This window comes from Phyllostomus discolor, chromosome 2 (genome assembly GCF_004126475.2).
Source record: "Phyllostomus discolor isolate MPI-MPIP mPhyDis1 chromosome 2, mPhyDis1.pri.v3, whole genome shotgun sequence".
Taxonomy (NCBI): Eukaryota; Metazoa; Chordata; class Mammalia; order Chiroptera; family Phyllostomidae; genus Phyllostomus; species Phyllostomus discolor.
The window spans coordinates 180,668,731-180,684,812 of NC_040904.2; the positions used below are offsets into that span (position 1 = coordinate 180,668,731).

Sequence of the window (16,082 nt, forward strand, 5' to 3'; positions counted from 1 at the left end):
CATGGTGGACCCTACTGGCCACAGTTCAGGGGGGGCAAGAGCCGGGTTTTGATAACTCTGGCTCTAGTGTTTCCTAGATTGTGCCCTTGGATAAGACAACTGAGTGAGACTGAGGGAAATACACTGGTTTTATCGAACTGTTGTATTAGTCAGCTAAAGCTTTTGCAGCACTGGATGATACACAGGTGGCTTAAACAACAGAAACTGATCTTCTCCCAGTTCTGGAGGCCGGACGTCCAAGATCAAGGAGCTGTCAGGGCTGGTTCTGTCTGTGGTGGTGAGGGGCACCTGCTCCAGTCCCCTCTCCTGGCTGTCGTCTCCCTGTGTCTCTTCTCATCTCCTTCCCTCTGCACGAATCTCTGTCCAGATTGCTCAGTTTTACAAGAACACCACTCATACTGGGTTAGTAGTCCCTCCCTAATGATCTCATGTTAATGCATCACCTCTATCCAGGCTCTATCTCCAGATAAGGTCACATTCTGAAGACAGGGACAGAGAGGAGAGGAGAGGAAGGGAAGGGGGCTTGAATGGGGACCCAGGATCCAATGATGGGGAAGGGGGAGGATGACAGAAGATCTACGAGATCTGGCTCGGATGGCTGAGAGAGGGCCCAATAATAGTATCAGCCGGCATTCATTACTTCATTTGTTCAGTCAACAAATATCCACTGAGAATCTTCTTTATGCTAGGCACCATTTCTAGGCTTTAGGGTGGGGGTGTCAAACTAATTTTCACTGGGGGCCACATCAGCCTCGTGGTTGCCTTCAAAGGGCCGAATGTAATATTAGGACTGTGTGAATGTAACTATGCCTTAACAGTTAAGCGAGAGCTCAGCACTGCTGCTGGGTAGAAACAAGGTGCCGGGCCAGATTAAACAAGGTGGAGGGCCAGATTCAGCCCACAGGCCTTGTGTTTGCCACCTGTGCTTTAGGGGTTAAAACACAAAGAAAAGAAAATACAATTCCTGCTCTCAGAGAACTTGCATTCTGGTGGGGAGAAACAAACAATAAAAATAAAATTTAAAAAAAGGTAAAATGTTAAATGTGCTATAAACAGGGGTTACAAACAGGGCAGAAAGGAGGCTGGGAGTGCAGGGGGCTAGGTGGGGCCCAGCTTTAAACAGAGTGGTCAAGGCCAGTGGCATGAGGAGGGACGAAGGTGCGGGGAGGTGAGGAGTGAGCCCTAGGGAGGCGGGAGGGAAAGTGTGAAGGCCCACATTGGGACTCACTGCAATGGGGGGCAGTAGGGGGAGCCCTGGCCCCCACTCACCCACCCCACTGTAAAAGATTTCGTTATTCAGACTGAGCTGGGAGCCACTCAGGGTTCTGAGCCCAGGAGCGACATCACCACCCTGGGCTTGATCAGGCCATTCCTGGCTGAGAAGTCTGCAGGAGACACCGGCAGAAGCAGGGAGACTGGATGGGCAGCTCCTGAGACAGTCCAGGCCTGAGTGGGGGGGATCCCAGCCAGGAGCCCGGCCAGGTCTGAATGAAAATACTGGCTCTGCCTTTATTCTTTGTGATTTCCCTTCCCTGTGGCTCAGCTTCCAAGCCTGTTAAATGGGAACACCACCCAGAGCAGTCCCAAGGATGTAAAACCATGGCCGTGGGCCTGGCCCAGCATGTGGTAGGCCCTTGGGGAATGCCACCCTTATCTAGATGTCTGAGCCCCAGAACTTTAAACCCCTGCTTTCTGTGTGACCCTGGAAAGGTTACTTAACCTCTGTGAGCTGGTTTTCACATCTGTGAGTGGGGTTGTGTAGAGATGTATAGATGCAGAATGTAGCTGAACAGAAAGTAGACATGTCTGCCATATCAGGAAAGTAAGGAGAGGGAGCCAACTCCCTGTCACAAGAACAGAAGCTGAATTTGCACTTGTTACCTCTGCTAATAAACTCTGACAATCACTGCATACTTAATAGACACCTGCCACCGGGCTGAGAAATCTGCATTTATTATTTGATGCATTAGTACTGTGCCTGCACGGTCAATGTGAGCTTACAGTGTCAGCTATCATCTCACTTCATCCTCATAGCTCAGCTCTCTGAGGTAGGAGCTGGTGCCACTGTGATTCCCAACTCCCATTTTGCAGATGAGGAAACAGAGGCAGAAAGAAATAAAATCACTTGTTTCAGGTTACTCAGCTGGTACATGGTGGAAACCAGGCACAGGCAGTCTGAACGCAGAGTGCACATCCTTCTGGTTATAAACTCAGTGTGTGACCTTGGCCAGTTCTTGCTCTGCCTCAGGGCCCCAGTGTTCTCATCTGCACAATAAAACCTCTCAGCTGACAGCCAGCTCTAACTGCCAGGCACATGAGTACACCATCCTGGGTGCTCTGGCTCAGCTGGGCCCCTGGCAACCCAGAACTGGGAAAGATAATAGAATGGATTTATCTTGAGCCATTTGTTATACAGCAATAGGTAAGTAAAACAGCAGTGAGAAACAAATATCCGTTGGACACCTGCTGTGAACTGGACACTGTGTTAGACACTAGAAGAAGCTCAGGATTTGTCTCTGGATTCAGAGCCTGATGGTGACCTTTAACTTCCTCCTAAATGCGGTCTGAACTGGCCAGGCAGTGGCAGGTACTGTCTTTCCAGGGATGGCCTCAGCAGCAAGGATGACGCTCTCACAGCTGGGCATAGGCAAGGCGGGCTGGTTCCCAAGCAGGGCAGCCCGGGAAGCACTGCACGTCAGGTACTCCTCCATGCAGTATGCGTGAGGTGCCAGGGACCCGTCAACCAGTAGGCAGTGCATGGCCTCTTGTAAGTGTGGACGGCATCCAGCTTTGGGGGCCTACAGAGGACAGAAGAGAGGGTGTTAACAGGGGCAAGGGCAAGACCGACTACACGCCAGGGAGAGAGTGGTAAGGGCCGGGGGCAGGAAAGACTGCATGTTCTAGCCCAAATATACACACTCGGGGCCTGACAGGAGCTGCCCCTGCAGAACTCAGCTCTCCTGTCTCTGCACCCTGCCCCTGCCCCACACGTGTTCACCACGCCTCCTTGGCTCTTTTTCTGCAGGGGAGTCCTTCTTACTCCCTCACCCTTCCCTGCTGGTCAGTCCCTGCTTGTCCCTTGACACTCGTCTGGGAAGCATGCAGCACGCACTTAAGGGTTCTCTTCCTCTCATGGTTTTGGAGATCTGAGAATACAGGGCTTCCGTAAAAACAATGTTTTCTTTTACTTTTAAAATGAAAGGGAGGTGTTTAGTTTCTTAATTCAGTTTCACTTGGATGAAGCTGCTACCTTTTCAGCAATGAGTCTTAGTTACATTAACATGATTACTTTCAGAAAAAAAGTAATCTTGTGTTACCGATCTTTTGAAGGTAGTAAAATTATATTCTGAAACATTGAATATATAAGAAACAAGCCAGCAATGTAATGCCCCAATGAATCCTGAAAATTTATTATTTGGGAGAATATCAGATATTGATCCTTTATTTTACAGATCATGATAATAATCAGAAAATATAACATTTTAAAATGACAGTCAAAAGAATAATTACATATAATACAGACTACAGGTACTTTTATTTGTACATAAGCAAAGCAGTACTAAAAGCACATTTATGTGTCCACAATGCGTGAACGTGGCAATTTTGTTTAAAGCTGCAGCAACTCAAATCCTCCTTGGGTCAGTAAGGAAAGACAGACTGAGAAATACACTTAGGGCTATCCCCATGTCTGGCTGTAAACCTATTTTTTAATCTTTCCCTTCCCCCCATATATATATATGTATATACTTTATTGCCTTTATATTTCTGCTGGTTTAATATAATTAGTATACTAAATAGTAATCTGCATTTATTTGGTTTCTAAAAATATATAAAATGCATTGGAATAGAGCTCCTGCAGCTTTCAAGCAGTCACTGTCCTGGCATCGAAAGCTTATTCTGGAAATGTAAAGCAGCAATACTGAATAAATAGTGATTGTTTTGTCTTCTCCATACAGCTGATGGCCTTCACCCAAAACGTAAAAATACTGTAGCAAATAGTATAAACATGCAATTAAAAAATGGACATAATACAAAAGTAATACTTATGAGCAAAGTTTTATACAATGTAGGTGAATAAAGACAACTTAGCAGGTGGAAGAGGGATGTGAACACAGCACTGTTATTTACATATAAATTAAGGCCCGATTTTTCAAAGGCAATACACACAGGGAGCTGCCCACCTGCCCATCCCCTCTGCACACTGAAGAAATCCAAAGCGTTTGCTTTTTCCACACTATTTCCTCAATCCATTACTATAGTTCTAATTTGGAAAGATGTTCACAGTAAAGACTTTAATAAAGTTTCTTGTTTTGCTCTTATTCACAAAGAAAATTTTCTTTTAATGCAGGTAAAAAAATTTTACTGATGGTCTGGACACAAATGCTTATTTGCTCTTCTTAAACACTGTTAAAATTCACCTTTTACACCACAAATCCTATATTTTTAGCCTACCAGTCTGGTTTGAGCTCTAGTTTAGGACTAACTGTGATGAATTTGAACTATGGGAACTGATGACCGGTTTAGAGATGACTAGGGGAATTCAGTGGGTAACTCCATGAATGCCAACCAAAGCCTCATATGTAAATGCCCTGTACATCAAGACAACATACAAAGGCTAATACACCAAAGTATCTCGTAAGAACAAAAAAAGGGCTGCGGCGACCCACTGCGGATCATTCTGTGAGGATGACAGACACTCAAAGGGCCATGCACACTAGTGCTATTTCCTATTTCAAATTGCTCCTTGGTAAAAAAAAAAAAAAAAAATCTTCTAAGGTATTTAATACTTGTAGAAAAATCACAGTAAAAGAACCTGCAGTATAATAACAAAGAACTTGTCACCTAATTTAATATTTAGAACCTGAATATTCCCCAGATGCCAAGATCCCTTGGCATTTGGCATGTTTGTATATAGCACTGCACCCGCTGCCCAGCCGCGCATCCAGAGATGGGGCACTGCATCGGGCTCATCTGTATTCACAATGGATACAAATGGTTAGGAACAACTAAAACAGTTTTAAGATGTTTCAAGGAAATGAGTTTTGAGTTATTTAAAAAAAAAAAACTTAGAAAACATTCCTTAGAGGTGTGCTTCCAGAAGGAATAAAACTGATTAAAAAGCACAGCTGCTTAATGTGTTCATCAAATTCATGTGTACGTGCTCGTCTCATCTACGAAATAGTATTTTCATCTGTAATTACATCCACGAAGACTATTTGGCAGCCTGAAAATTCGGGTGATGCTTTCAGAGAGGTACCCGTGGCACTAGGCTGGGGAGCCCCGGACCCCTGCAAGGTGGAGGGGCGCTGCCAGTCTCTCTTTACAGTTAGGAGATCAGTGCTGGTAGCAGTTTACAGCAATTAATCTGGATACCGACTCTGTGTTTCTCGTGGCATGCCAAGGCATCTTTTCAGTTTACAACTGCAAAGTTCAATATATCTTCAGTTTAGCTTTTTGATTTATATAGAATGTGATCAATTTATAAAAATATTTTTCTTTGTGAATAAGATCACAATTTCTCTGAATAACAGTAACAAAATGACTCTTAGTATAGGATGGTACCCTTTAAAAATAAGGCATACATCAGGCATACATAAATCATTATTGTCACAAAATCTACAAATTATTTTGATTTTTTAAATTCTCATTTTTATCATATGTATATATGAAATAACTACTACAAATTGAGAGGAAATGTGTACAGGTTGTGGTTGTTTAGGTAAGAACCATTTATTTCTCAAGTTATTTGAAAAGTAGTACAATGGCAAGGTCAACTCAGTAACTCCAAGAACCCAAAGAAAATAATATCTTTAGTTGAGGTCTGCCATTTAGCTGGGCTAGAAAAGGCAACTCTGCATTATTACGTTCAATTCTCTAGAAGCTTCTATATATTTCATAGCCATTCTTATAATTTTCCATTGGAAACCTAGATATAGCAGCATTCTCAGCATTCATTAAATCAAAAGTAAGTCAAATGTGTGAAAACACCCAAAGCTGCCCTCATGCATAAGCTACAACTTACATCTGTTTACTATCACCATGGCATTAATACACTAATCCACTGCTACTTCGTGGCTTGTAAATAATACAGAGAATATATTTTCCTCAGAATTAAAAACTATAAATTTCAGAAAAAGGTCTTAATTATATTGTACCAAATTTTGATCAGAGGGAATGTAAAAATGGCTGAGAGGTATTGGACCACATACATGTGGATATTACTTGTGTTATTTTAGTTAAACCACTACTCATGGGAGGGGAGCTGACTTTTTGGTTTTATAAATAAGAAAATAAATGTACAAATGGAGATTAATGTCCTATAAAAGTCGAGCTCAGACATGAAAACAAACACTGATTTTAGCTTTATTTCCTTGGCAAAAAGTACCTAACTCCAACCCACTTTCTCTCTAAGTGATTGGAGAAATCGCCATAGTCCGCAATTTACAGAGTAAACCCATGGATGCCTTACACCGAAAGATCATCCGAATGGAGTGGGTTACTCTCAGAACATACCACTCAAAGCAACCTTCCTGAAGTAGACTGGCCTGGTCCTCAGAGGCCTCTAACTTATGCATTACGGCAACTCTGAGGATCCACAGGAGTGAAGGGATAAGGCAGGGCAGAGACAGAACACAATGGTGGGCTAGGAACCGCCTGGCCTGTTTGGACAGTCCACATTCACATCTTTGTTCGACAGTGTCGGAAGCACTTCGAACCTTTTAAACATATACGAGTATCTCATGAAAATATTTCTGTTCTGCTATGTGACCATTTATATGAAAATACTGGAAAGAAAAGACTAAACTTCAGATTAAAAAGAAAACCTGAGTCATTTCACACAACTGAACGACGTCTAGGACAAGTCACGAAACGAATGTGCGTGGGCTCTGCGGGGGGAGCTGCGTCCACCGGAGGCGCCCCCGTGGCTCTTGCACGCCAGCAGCGTGAGGCGCAGGTCTGGCCGCGGGCGCACAGGGTCAGCATCACACAGCGTGTAATGTAATTCCGTCAGGAGATCAGTATTAATAACAAATGTTACGGCATCAACATTCACACATTAATTGATTACATGGAATAAATTAAACTAAGCCAGTCACGTATTTCTCTTCACTCTCTTAGGTCACGGTTTTATTTATGTATATACACAGTATAATACTTTCCTAATGCTCTCAAAATGCTACCAACAAAAATGAAGGCTTTGTATTACAGCTGTTGGATAAAAATGTCAACACTGTTGATGTGTGAAAACATAGTTTCTTTGTTCTTTAGCATCAGTGCACAGGGTATGGCTCCAAGTGGTATGCAATTTAGGACAAAAGAAAGATATGGTGGCTTGTGAAGCAGGTCCTCTGTTCATCATTGGCACAAATCAAAGAAAGAATTTTTACTGTCTCTGGTACCTTTATTGGGTCCCTTCCCGAAAGACAGATAATGTTATACATATATGCCTTCAGGGTTAAAGCCGGACGAGATGGGGTTCTGCAGGATACGAAGATTACTGGGGAGCTGCCGAGACGAGCCGGGCCGCTTCAGGGACCCTGACTGGAATGGTGCCTCTGGAGAGGAGACAAAGAGAGTCGTTTGAGGGACTTGTCGACCTGGAGTGCTGAGCGATATGAAACATGAGGATTTTTCTTGCCCTAAAGAATCGAAGAACGTGCAGTGACAGTTGCACGCCCCTGTGGGTCCCAGGGTGACAGAAGAAGGCCGACTCTGCTGGACCCTCTCAGTTGACAAACCAAGATTTTAGTGATTTGAACCCTTAATGATCTTTTAAAGCAAGTAAGCAATTTTCTTCTCTTTTGTGGTTGTGCAGGCCATATCCATGCACCGATTCAGAAGTGTCTTTTAAATATCAGCTCAAATGTATTAGTTTTAGAAGGGGGAGGAGGGGCATTATAAACAGAGAGAAACTAAAAACTCAAACAGACTAGGACTCACAGACACTTCAGGAGAACAATATAAGATTTGGTGATATCAAGCTCATTTAAGTAAGTAAATAACTTAAATGTTAATTTCCCCCAGAAATAAATACATCAAACAATTTTTTAAAATGCCCCAAGAATTAGCTTTGAATGGTTAGGATAGCACGTTTACTGAACGCAAGAACCTTATGCAAAGTTAACTGGTGAGAAGTGGGGGGGAAAAAGCAAATTTCTCAACATCTTACCCCTTTCTATGTCTGCGTGAGAGGCCTCCACTTCGATGGGCTCCGCTGGCAGAACGGTCACTTTTGTCCCTGTCTGCTGGATGAACTGCTGGAGATTGACCTGCCGCAGCTCTTTAGTCAACTGCTCCAGTTCCTGTTCTTTGTCCTAGATAGAATTATTTTTAATTTGAGGACTCAGTATTGGCAAGCTAAAAGGCAGCCTGGTGACAGTCCATCTGCTCCGGGGGTTAAGTGTGGGGTACTCGGTTTCACACAGACGCGTTTAACAAATCTGGCTTACAGCAGCAATGCCATGGGCTGAGGAGGTCACTCTCGTGTGGCATGGGTCAGAAAATAAGCAAATAAAGGGCAGCCTGGCCTCTTAAATGTGATGCTTTCTTCAATTAGGGATACACTATGCACCCGGTGAAATAAGTATGATACGTCAATAAAATACTGGTTTCCAGCCATTCCATAGTTTCACAGCAATCTTGCAAAGCTGTTAACAATTAAATTTCCCTATTACCCACTTCATAACTGGCGGCAAAATGAGCAGTCATTTGCTCCATAAGATTCGGAGTTCTTGTGTTTTGTAAACTGTTCAAGTTCTCATGAGATCTGTGACTGAGATTTATAGCCCAGCCTGAAGACAGCAGGGTTCCCACTGCAGTCTCACTATGGGGTTTTAAGTCTCTGGAGAAGGCAGTTTCGAGAACTGCGGAGCCCTAAAGAAAGGAGATCAAGTTTGGACAGCTGGAAAGGTCCAAGAGCAAGGAGAGGCATTCATTCTATGACTTAAATGGATTTTTCGCCTCCTCCTCTCCTTTCCTGCACTGTAAGAAAAAGTGCCGAGGCCCCACCTCGGCTGTGTGTCTGAGGACCGGCAGTGGCAGGGAGGCACTGTGGAAAGAGGGGTTGTTGACTTTGGGGGAGGGAATCCATGGAGCTATGCTACTAGTTTGATAAGGTATCTTTCACTAGGAAATGGGATTTACTAGCAATGATTGTGATAAATTAGTGTTTCTTATCAATAATCTCAAAGGCAACACAATTTCCAATCGTACCCTTAAGTGTCAAAATGAACCCAAAGACCAAAATACTGACAAATCAGAGGTTAACCTGCTGAGTGAGAAATTCCTGATTTTCAAAATTGGAGGGGAGGATAGTTTATTTTTCACTATACATAATGACAGAGAAACAACACCAGTTCTTCCTGAAACCTTAGGTTTCTCTGCTTTCTGAACAGTTCACACTCTAAAGCAGCTCTTCTCAAATTTCAGTGTTTGGAGATCTTGCTGTAACGCAGATTGTGCATTTCTAACAAGTGTGCCCCGAAGCCGCACGGCTTTGAGTGGCAAGCTTGTGAACCAGCACCATCCAGTACAGCAGGCACTGGGCACGTGCTGCAGGGCTTGAAACGCAGCCAACAGAGACTAAAAGCAACTTTACATTTATGTAATATTTGTAAAGTGCTTTCCCAAATATCATTTAATTTTAATCGATTTAAAATTTAGGTAGCCATGTTATGATCAACTCTGTGTCTTTCTCACATCAACTCTTAAAGCCTGATACCTCTTTGCAACTCCTGTAACATCGCCACGTCTTCTTTTCAAGCATGGGAATCCAAGAAACGGAAGCTGAGTGATCAGAGTATATGTGATGAAATACTAATGTTCGTATGCTCAGACTTCAGAGAGGGAAAACGTCAGGGAGGGGCCTTTGTGCCCCTCTGCTAAGGAAAGCAAAGGAGGGGAGCCTGGGCAGGGGAGGAGGGAAGGGGAAGAAAGAGCTTAGAGACAATGGGGCAGTGAACAGACAAGCAGCCAACTAGCCACACAATCCTCGGTAAACGAATCCTTGGTAAACCAATCCTTGGTAATCTCTTTTGGCTTTGGGTTTCTCTGTCTCTAAAAGGAGGAGGTCAGATTCTCTATCTCATCATTAGTGTCCATTGCAGCTGGGATTTGAGTCTCCTATGTCCAATTATCAAATGCTACAGCTGCCACGGTAAGACTGCTCCTCCCAAGGAGCAAGAATCACTGTGCCTTTGGCTCTCATCTTTGTTTTGGCCTCACATCTAAGCTTTATGGTAAGCCACAAGAATGCTTAAAAAAAAAAATAAACCAAGGAGGGTGTCTAACTTTAAATGTAAGAGAAAATGGACAGTCACTAGCGATGTCAAAAACATATTAATTCTCTTAAATACAGACGAAACATGCTCTTTATAAAAGTGTTCTTACCTGTAATCGTTTAGTGGCCTGTCCAAGAGATCTTTCCACAGCTTTAATGCCATTTTCCAGCCTCAGACTCTGCTGGCCTTGAATGTCAATTTCCCCTTTGACCTTACCGATTTTTCCTTTAACCTCTTCTTCATTGACTTGTGCCTCCTGGACTTCCCGTTGCAATTTTTCTGCCTCAAGACCACTTTCCATAGTCTGGATCTGAGCCAAATAGTCCTTTAATTTGCTCTCACATTCTGTTATTTTCTGTCTTATTTCTTGAAGTTGATCCTTCAGCTGTTTTTCATTTTCCTGTTCAATCTGTAATTCATTTTCCCAAAATTCTTCCTCTTCAATTTCTACATCATTTCTTTTGATCTTTTGCTCCAGGCGGACAATTTCCTCTTCAAGGTTAGAATTATATTTTTGCTCCCAAAATCTTATTTCTATTTCATTTGATTTTAGCTCTTTCTCAATGGATTGAAGCTTCTCTGTCTGCAAATGGATCAGCTTCTTTAACTCATCAGCCGTTGTTTTGCAGTTATTCAGCACCTTTTGCTTAAATTCAGTTTCTTTACCCTTTCCAAAAATTTCCATTAATCCTTTGGCACCTCCTGTAAATGTTAATGACTTCCTTTTAGGTTCTCTCCGTTTGATTGATTTGTCAACCTGAGGCCTCAGTTTAGCTAAGGGGGGCAAACTCTGCCTGTATAAAGTTCTTTCAGGAATTCGAGCCACGCTGTCTGAAGTGGGTCGCTCACTGAGAGATGGCCCCGTCCGACGTAAAATGAGCTGTACGTCACTAGCATACTGCCCCCATTTGTTTAAGGATATGATGGGGTTTTCGTGAGGTGCCAAATGTCTTTCGGTATCTCTCCATTTTTCTATTAGAGTGTACCTTCCAGTTCGACCTAGATAAAGAAGATAAGAATAAACTGTCAAAACAGCACATGCAATAGCTAAAATAATCAAACAGAGGGTGCTGTTTGAGAATTGTGCCTTCTTGATTAGCATCAAGTTCCAGCCCATGCTGCCTGGGAAACTTGCAATTGAAGGGTGAACTCCTTAAGATATTTAACAGCATAAATTTATAGGACACGAAATGCATATACTCTTCAGACTTGCTTAGAAATTCAACTTCATACTCTAACCTTCAATGAGAATCTCACAGTTCTGTCAAACACCTGACTGCCTAGATCTTGCTTGGGGCAAGACCTCCAGCTCAAACAATGGAGGACACTAGAATGCCCCAAGCAAGTGGGAGGGCCTGGTCCCAGGAACTAGGTAGAGTTTCAAAACCTAAACAAACTTCCACTTTGTAAATCCTCTGCTTTCTTTGCACGTCAGGACTTGGGGAGGTTGGAGGCCCATTTCTCCACCTGAAAGGAGACAGGAAGCCAGTGGGGAACCTGCCACTCAGCTACTAGGCAGCTGGACAGGTCTTTCCTCTGTCTGCCCACGAGAGCTTGGCAAGCGCCCAGTGCACATGGCTGGTATCTTCCTGCACACCTGTGGCAAATAAGAAAAAAAAATCACCTCACTAAAAATAACGCTTCAAAGTAATTTCATATAAAAAGAGGGGACTGAAGAGAAGTCTTGTTCAGTTTAGGTAGTAATCATTCAAAGATTCTTCTGAAAAATTTAAAAGACAAAAATAGTATTAAAAACAAAAACAGAAAAAAATCACATTTTAATAAAAAAATATACTGAACTTAACTAGTAATTATGGAAGATAAAGCTTCCAAAGACAATATGATGCCATTAGTTTGGACATACTTCCTCAATATTTCCACTTAAGGTGAGTGGTTTGGATGGATTATATTAATTTTGTTATGAGTGTCCATTAGACACCTGAAACTAATATAATGTTACGTTAATTATATCTCAATAACAAGAAGTATCCATTAGTAGTTAATATTATTACAAAGAGAAAAACTGTTTCTGCTATCTAGCAAATGTAGGTTCTTGTTTGTTAATCCTTACTGAGAAGGATATGTTATTGATTTTAGAGGCAGGGGAAAGGGGGAGGGAAAGAGGGAGCGGGAGGGGAGATGGGGAGAGAGTCACACACACACACACACACACACACACACACACACACACTGACTTGAGAGAGAAACATCAACTGGTTGCCTCCCGTATGTACCCCAACCAGGGACAAACCCACAACCTTTTTGGTGTACAGGTTGATGCTCCAACTAACTGAGCCACTCGGCTAGGGCTTCCCTGCCTTCCTTTTCAATTTCATTAGCTTCTGAACCAACTGTAAGTAGTATTTTCTCAACTACTGTCTCATTAAATGGAAATCGGGATAAATACAAACACCCATGTCTGCAATTCAGAAGCAGCACATGAAAAATGGTACCACTTTGAGCACATGCAGTGTTGTCCTTTAAGGAAACCTGAATTGTAGGCGCAGCTGAAAAGTTGGAGCTTTGCAGGAAAACAGACTGGAGTCCTAACTGCAGGTAAATTACTTACTGGAAGTAGCATAATTTTACTTCTATTTGGGGATAGTAGCAGTACCTTACAGGCTGTAAGAGTCAGAGTCAGTGTAATAAGCACCTACCACAATACCTGGCCCATGGGTGGCATTCAGTACATGGTAGCCAGTAAGTATTAAGGACACCGTTATTCACATTAACAAAAGGCTGACCAGAGACCTCCTTTAAATAGGGATGTGACATGACATTCTGACTTAAAAAAAGTCCTTAAGCAACTTTCAAGAACTCCCAACCACGTAAAGTTGGACAGAGTAGAGAGAAAAAAAGCTCTGGAGTTCAAATCTGCCTCTGTCATCTATTTACGTGATTTGCACAAATTACTGCATTTCCTTTAGCTTTGGTTTCCTTATTAATAGGGTGACAGTATTTTCTTACCTGATGATGTTGTTGTGAGAGTCAAATGAGATGTAAAATAAAAAAAATGTTTTGTAAAATGGAAAAGTGCTACACAAATATTAGTTGTTATTATTATTGAAAAATACCTGGGCAAACAAAGGGAAAGAAAAAGAAAACCTTAGCATATTAGACTGGCTTCCTGAAATTTAATTGGTTTCTAATGATTGTCAGGTTAAAAATTATCGGAGTCACCACCCCAAGAAAAGCCACACGATGCATCTGCAAGGTACACACTGCTTCACAGATCAAGGCCCTCCGTGTTCCTGGCCCCACGGCTCTGTAACTACTTTCAGGCTCTCTCCCCTGCCCCTGGACCTCTGTGTCTCATCGTGATGTGAGGGGTTAGACTGGATCAGTAGAGGCCCTCTAATTCTATCAGGGCAATAAAGTATCTTTAAAAAGAAAACTCAGTCATTATATTATACAAGCTAAATTAAAAACTTTAAAGACTCTAATTCAGTCGTAATTAAATATAAAGCTGATTTTTCCAATGCTTAGTGGTATGCTGCCCTCTAAGAATGTCTTGGTAGAAGATTATTTAGAATTGCTTTTACTGCCAGTTTCCCCTTTTTGTTAAATAATGCATATTTAGGGCAATTAGGCAAAAAGAAAGGAAAAAATCCATCCAACAATATGAAAAACATTTTTTAAAGGTGAATGAATTAACAGCTTTGACTTTTGTTACAGAAATTGGCTTTTAGGTAGTTTATGTAAAAATTAAATCCCATAATCACTTTTAAAAAAGATTTTATTTTTAGAGAGAGGAGGAGGAAGAAAGGGAGGGGGATAAACACTGATTGGTTGCCTCTTTCATGACCCCAATGGGGGACCTTGCCCACAACCCAGGCATGTGCCTTGACCTGGAAATGAACCAGAGATATTTCGGTTTGCGGGACAATGCCCAACCCACTAAGCCACACCGGTCAGGACCCACAATCATTGGTTTTAATACCTATCCTTGGCCAGGCTCTACAGATCCTGGTTAGATAGATTCAAATTTCTCCTGCAAAACTCCTTTTAGTGCAGTTTATTAAATTGATACATTTAATTCTACCTTGCATACTACCTTGATATAGCCTTAAAACTAATAAATGGACTATCTGTGACATTTGTAGTTTAAGCCACTTTGGTACCTGGACCATGTGCCACATTAAGTAATGATAAATAAAATGCTGACTATATTTTTGAATAGTTGAAGCAACTAAGTGTAATCCCAAGAACCACTAACTTCATATAGCCAGGAAAATCACACATCAAGAGATTCTGCACTAGTGGGATCTCACTGGATGACTGACATCACTAAAAAGGAAGTAAGATAACAGACTATGCTCATATAACTTAAAGCAGAATATATCACAAATAAGTAATGTATTTACTTATAATTTAATATTTGAAAACATATATCAAAACTCAAATATGGGTCCTCCAGAAACATCATTCCCTTATTTCAACCATTTTCTTTTTACTACAACCATTTTTCTAAAACAATTTTTGGAAATTTCTCCTTAAAACTGAAAAACCAAAATCATAAAAGTCACATCTTTTTACTTATTCAATAGATAGTGAACAACAAATATTTGTCTAAAACAGTGTCAGACCCTGAAGATACACATTCTATTAAATACCCTGATCATCAACCCTCTCCATAAGTTTTAGTTTTGACATCTGATTTTTTTCTTCAGCATGAAATCCTCCTTCCCCCAAAGATGAATACTAAACATTATTCAAGAGTACATGACAGAGAGCTGGCATGAGTCTCTCATGAATTTAATGCTATAGTGTCTTCTTGTTTCTGGATATACTGGAACTAATGCCAGTAACACCTTATTCTTTATCCTACCCCACTGAATTTTTCTGATAATAGATGTTTTGCTGAGCTATAAAAATTTTGATTCTTCTGCACACTCTAGTGAACATGACTAATCCTTTCCATAATCATTTAGAATTCTTGCAATGAGCATTGATTTGTGCAACAGAGCCTGCATGGAATTATTTCATAGTCTGTTAAATACCTCTGGTGCTTTTTTATACAGAACATATGCAGTCTTAATTGGTTCTGTGAGTTAAGCACCATAGGTATTATGATCCTCAACTTACCAGTGATGAAATAAAAACTTAAAAAACTACAAGTAATTTCCAGATGATATACTACTCTTTTACATACTCATGAATGAATCTTCTATAAGTCCTGAGTGTTGCTATTAAGCTAACTCTTACCGTAGAGTATTTATCTTATGTTGACAGTGAGATAAAATCTCTCTGACTATAACCTGTCAGCCAGCTGTGTCGTGAACCCAAAGTTAAATTACTCACTGTGTGTTTTCCTGGTGTGTTGATAAGAGTGCTATGGAATCACAAAATCACTGCACATTAATTTAGGACACACTTAGGATTATATGATATGCTTATTACCATTTAATAAATATATTTATTGATTTCATAATCTTAATATTTACTAGGCCTACTATTCGATGCATTATATTGGTTACTTTTTATAAATAACATTAACCAAAATAATAGCTAACACTATAAACCACTAAGATTTGGGGGATTGTTAATGCAGCATAATCTAATCATGAAGGACACAGGCTATGAATTACATGTTCACATTCATTAAAACTAAGAATGATTACTTGTAATCAAGAGATTGATGTATATCTTATACATCAGTGTTTCTCTCCCTTTCTCCCTCCTTCCCCCTCTCTAAAATACATACATAAATAAAATCTTTGAAATATATCATTTTTCTTTTCTTCTAAAGCACAGGTGGCAAACACAAAGCCCGAGTTTTTACCTGGCCTTGTTTTACCTGGC

The 16,082-nt window shown here is 41.2% G+C and overlaps 1 protein-coding gene across 2 annotated transcripts in view; it reads right to left on the reverse strand.

The window, feature by feature from the left end:
- Nucleotides 1-3,383: 3,383 nt before the first annotated feature.
- Nucleotides 3,384-16,082, reverse strand: part of RASSF8 (Ras association domain family member 8) — a 97,209-nt gene continuing 84,510 nt past the window's right edge. For both annotated transcript variants that reach the window (XM_036019242.1, XM_028532196.2), the window contains 3 exons: nt 10,390-11,279; nt 8,171-8,315; nt 3,384-7,556 (listed from right to left, as the gene is read on the reverse strand). In XM_036019242.1, coding sequence (XP_035875135.1) covers nt 7,435-7,556; nt 8,171-8,315; nt 10,390-11,279 — 1,157 coding nt within the window. In that variant the 3' untranslated portion in view covers nt 3,384-7,434. The remainder of the gene's footprint in view (nt 7,557-8,170; nt 8,316-10,389; nt 11,280-16,082) is intronic.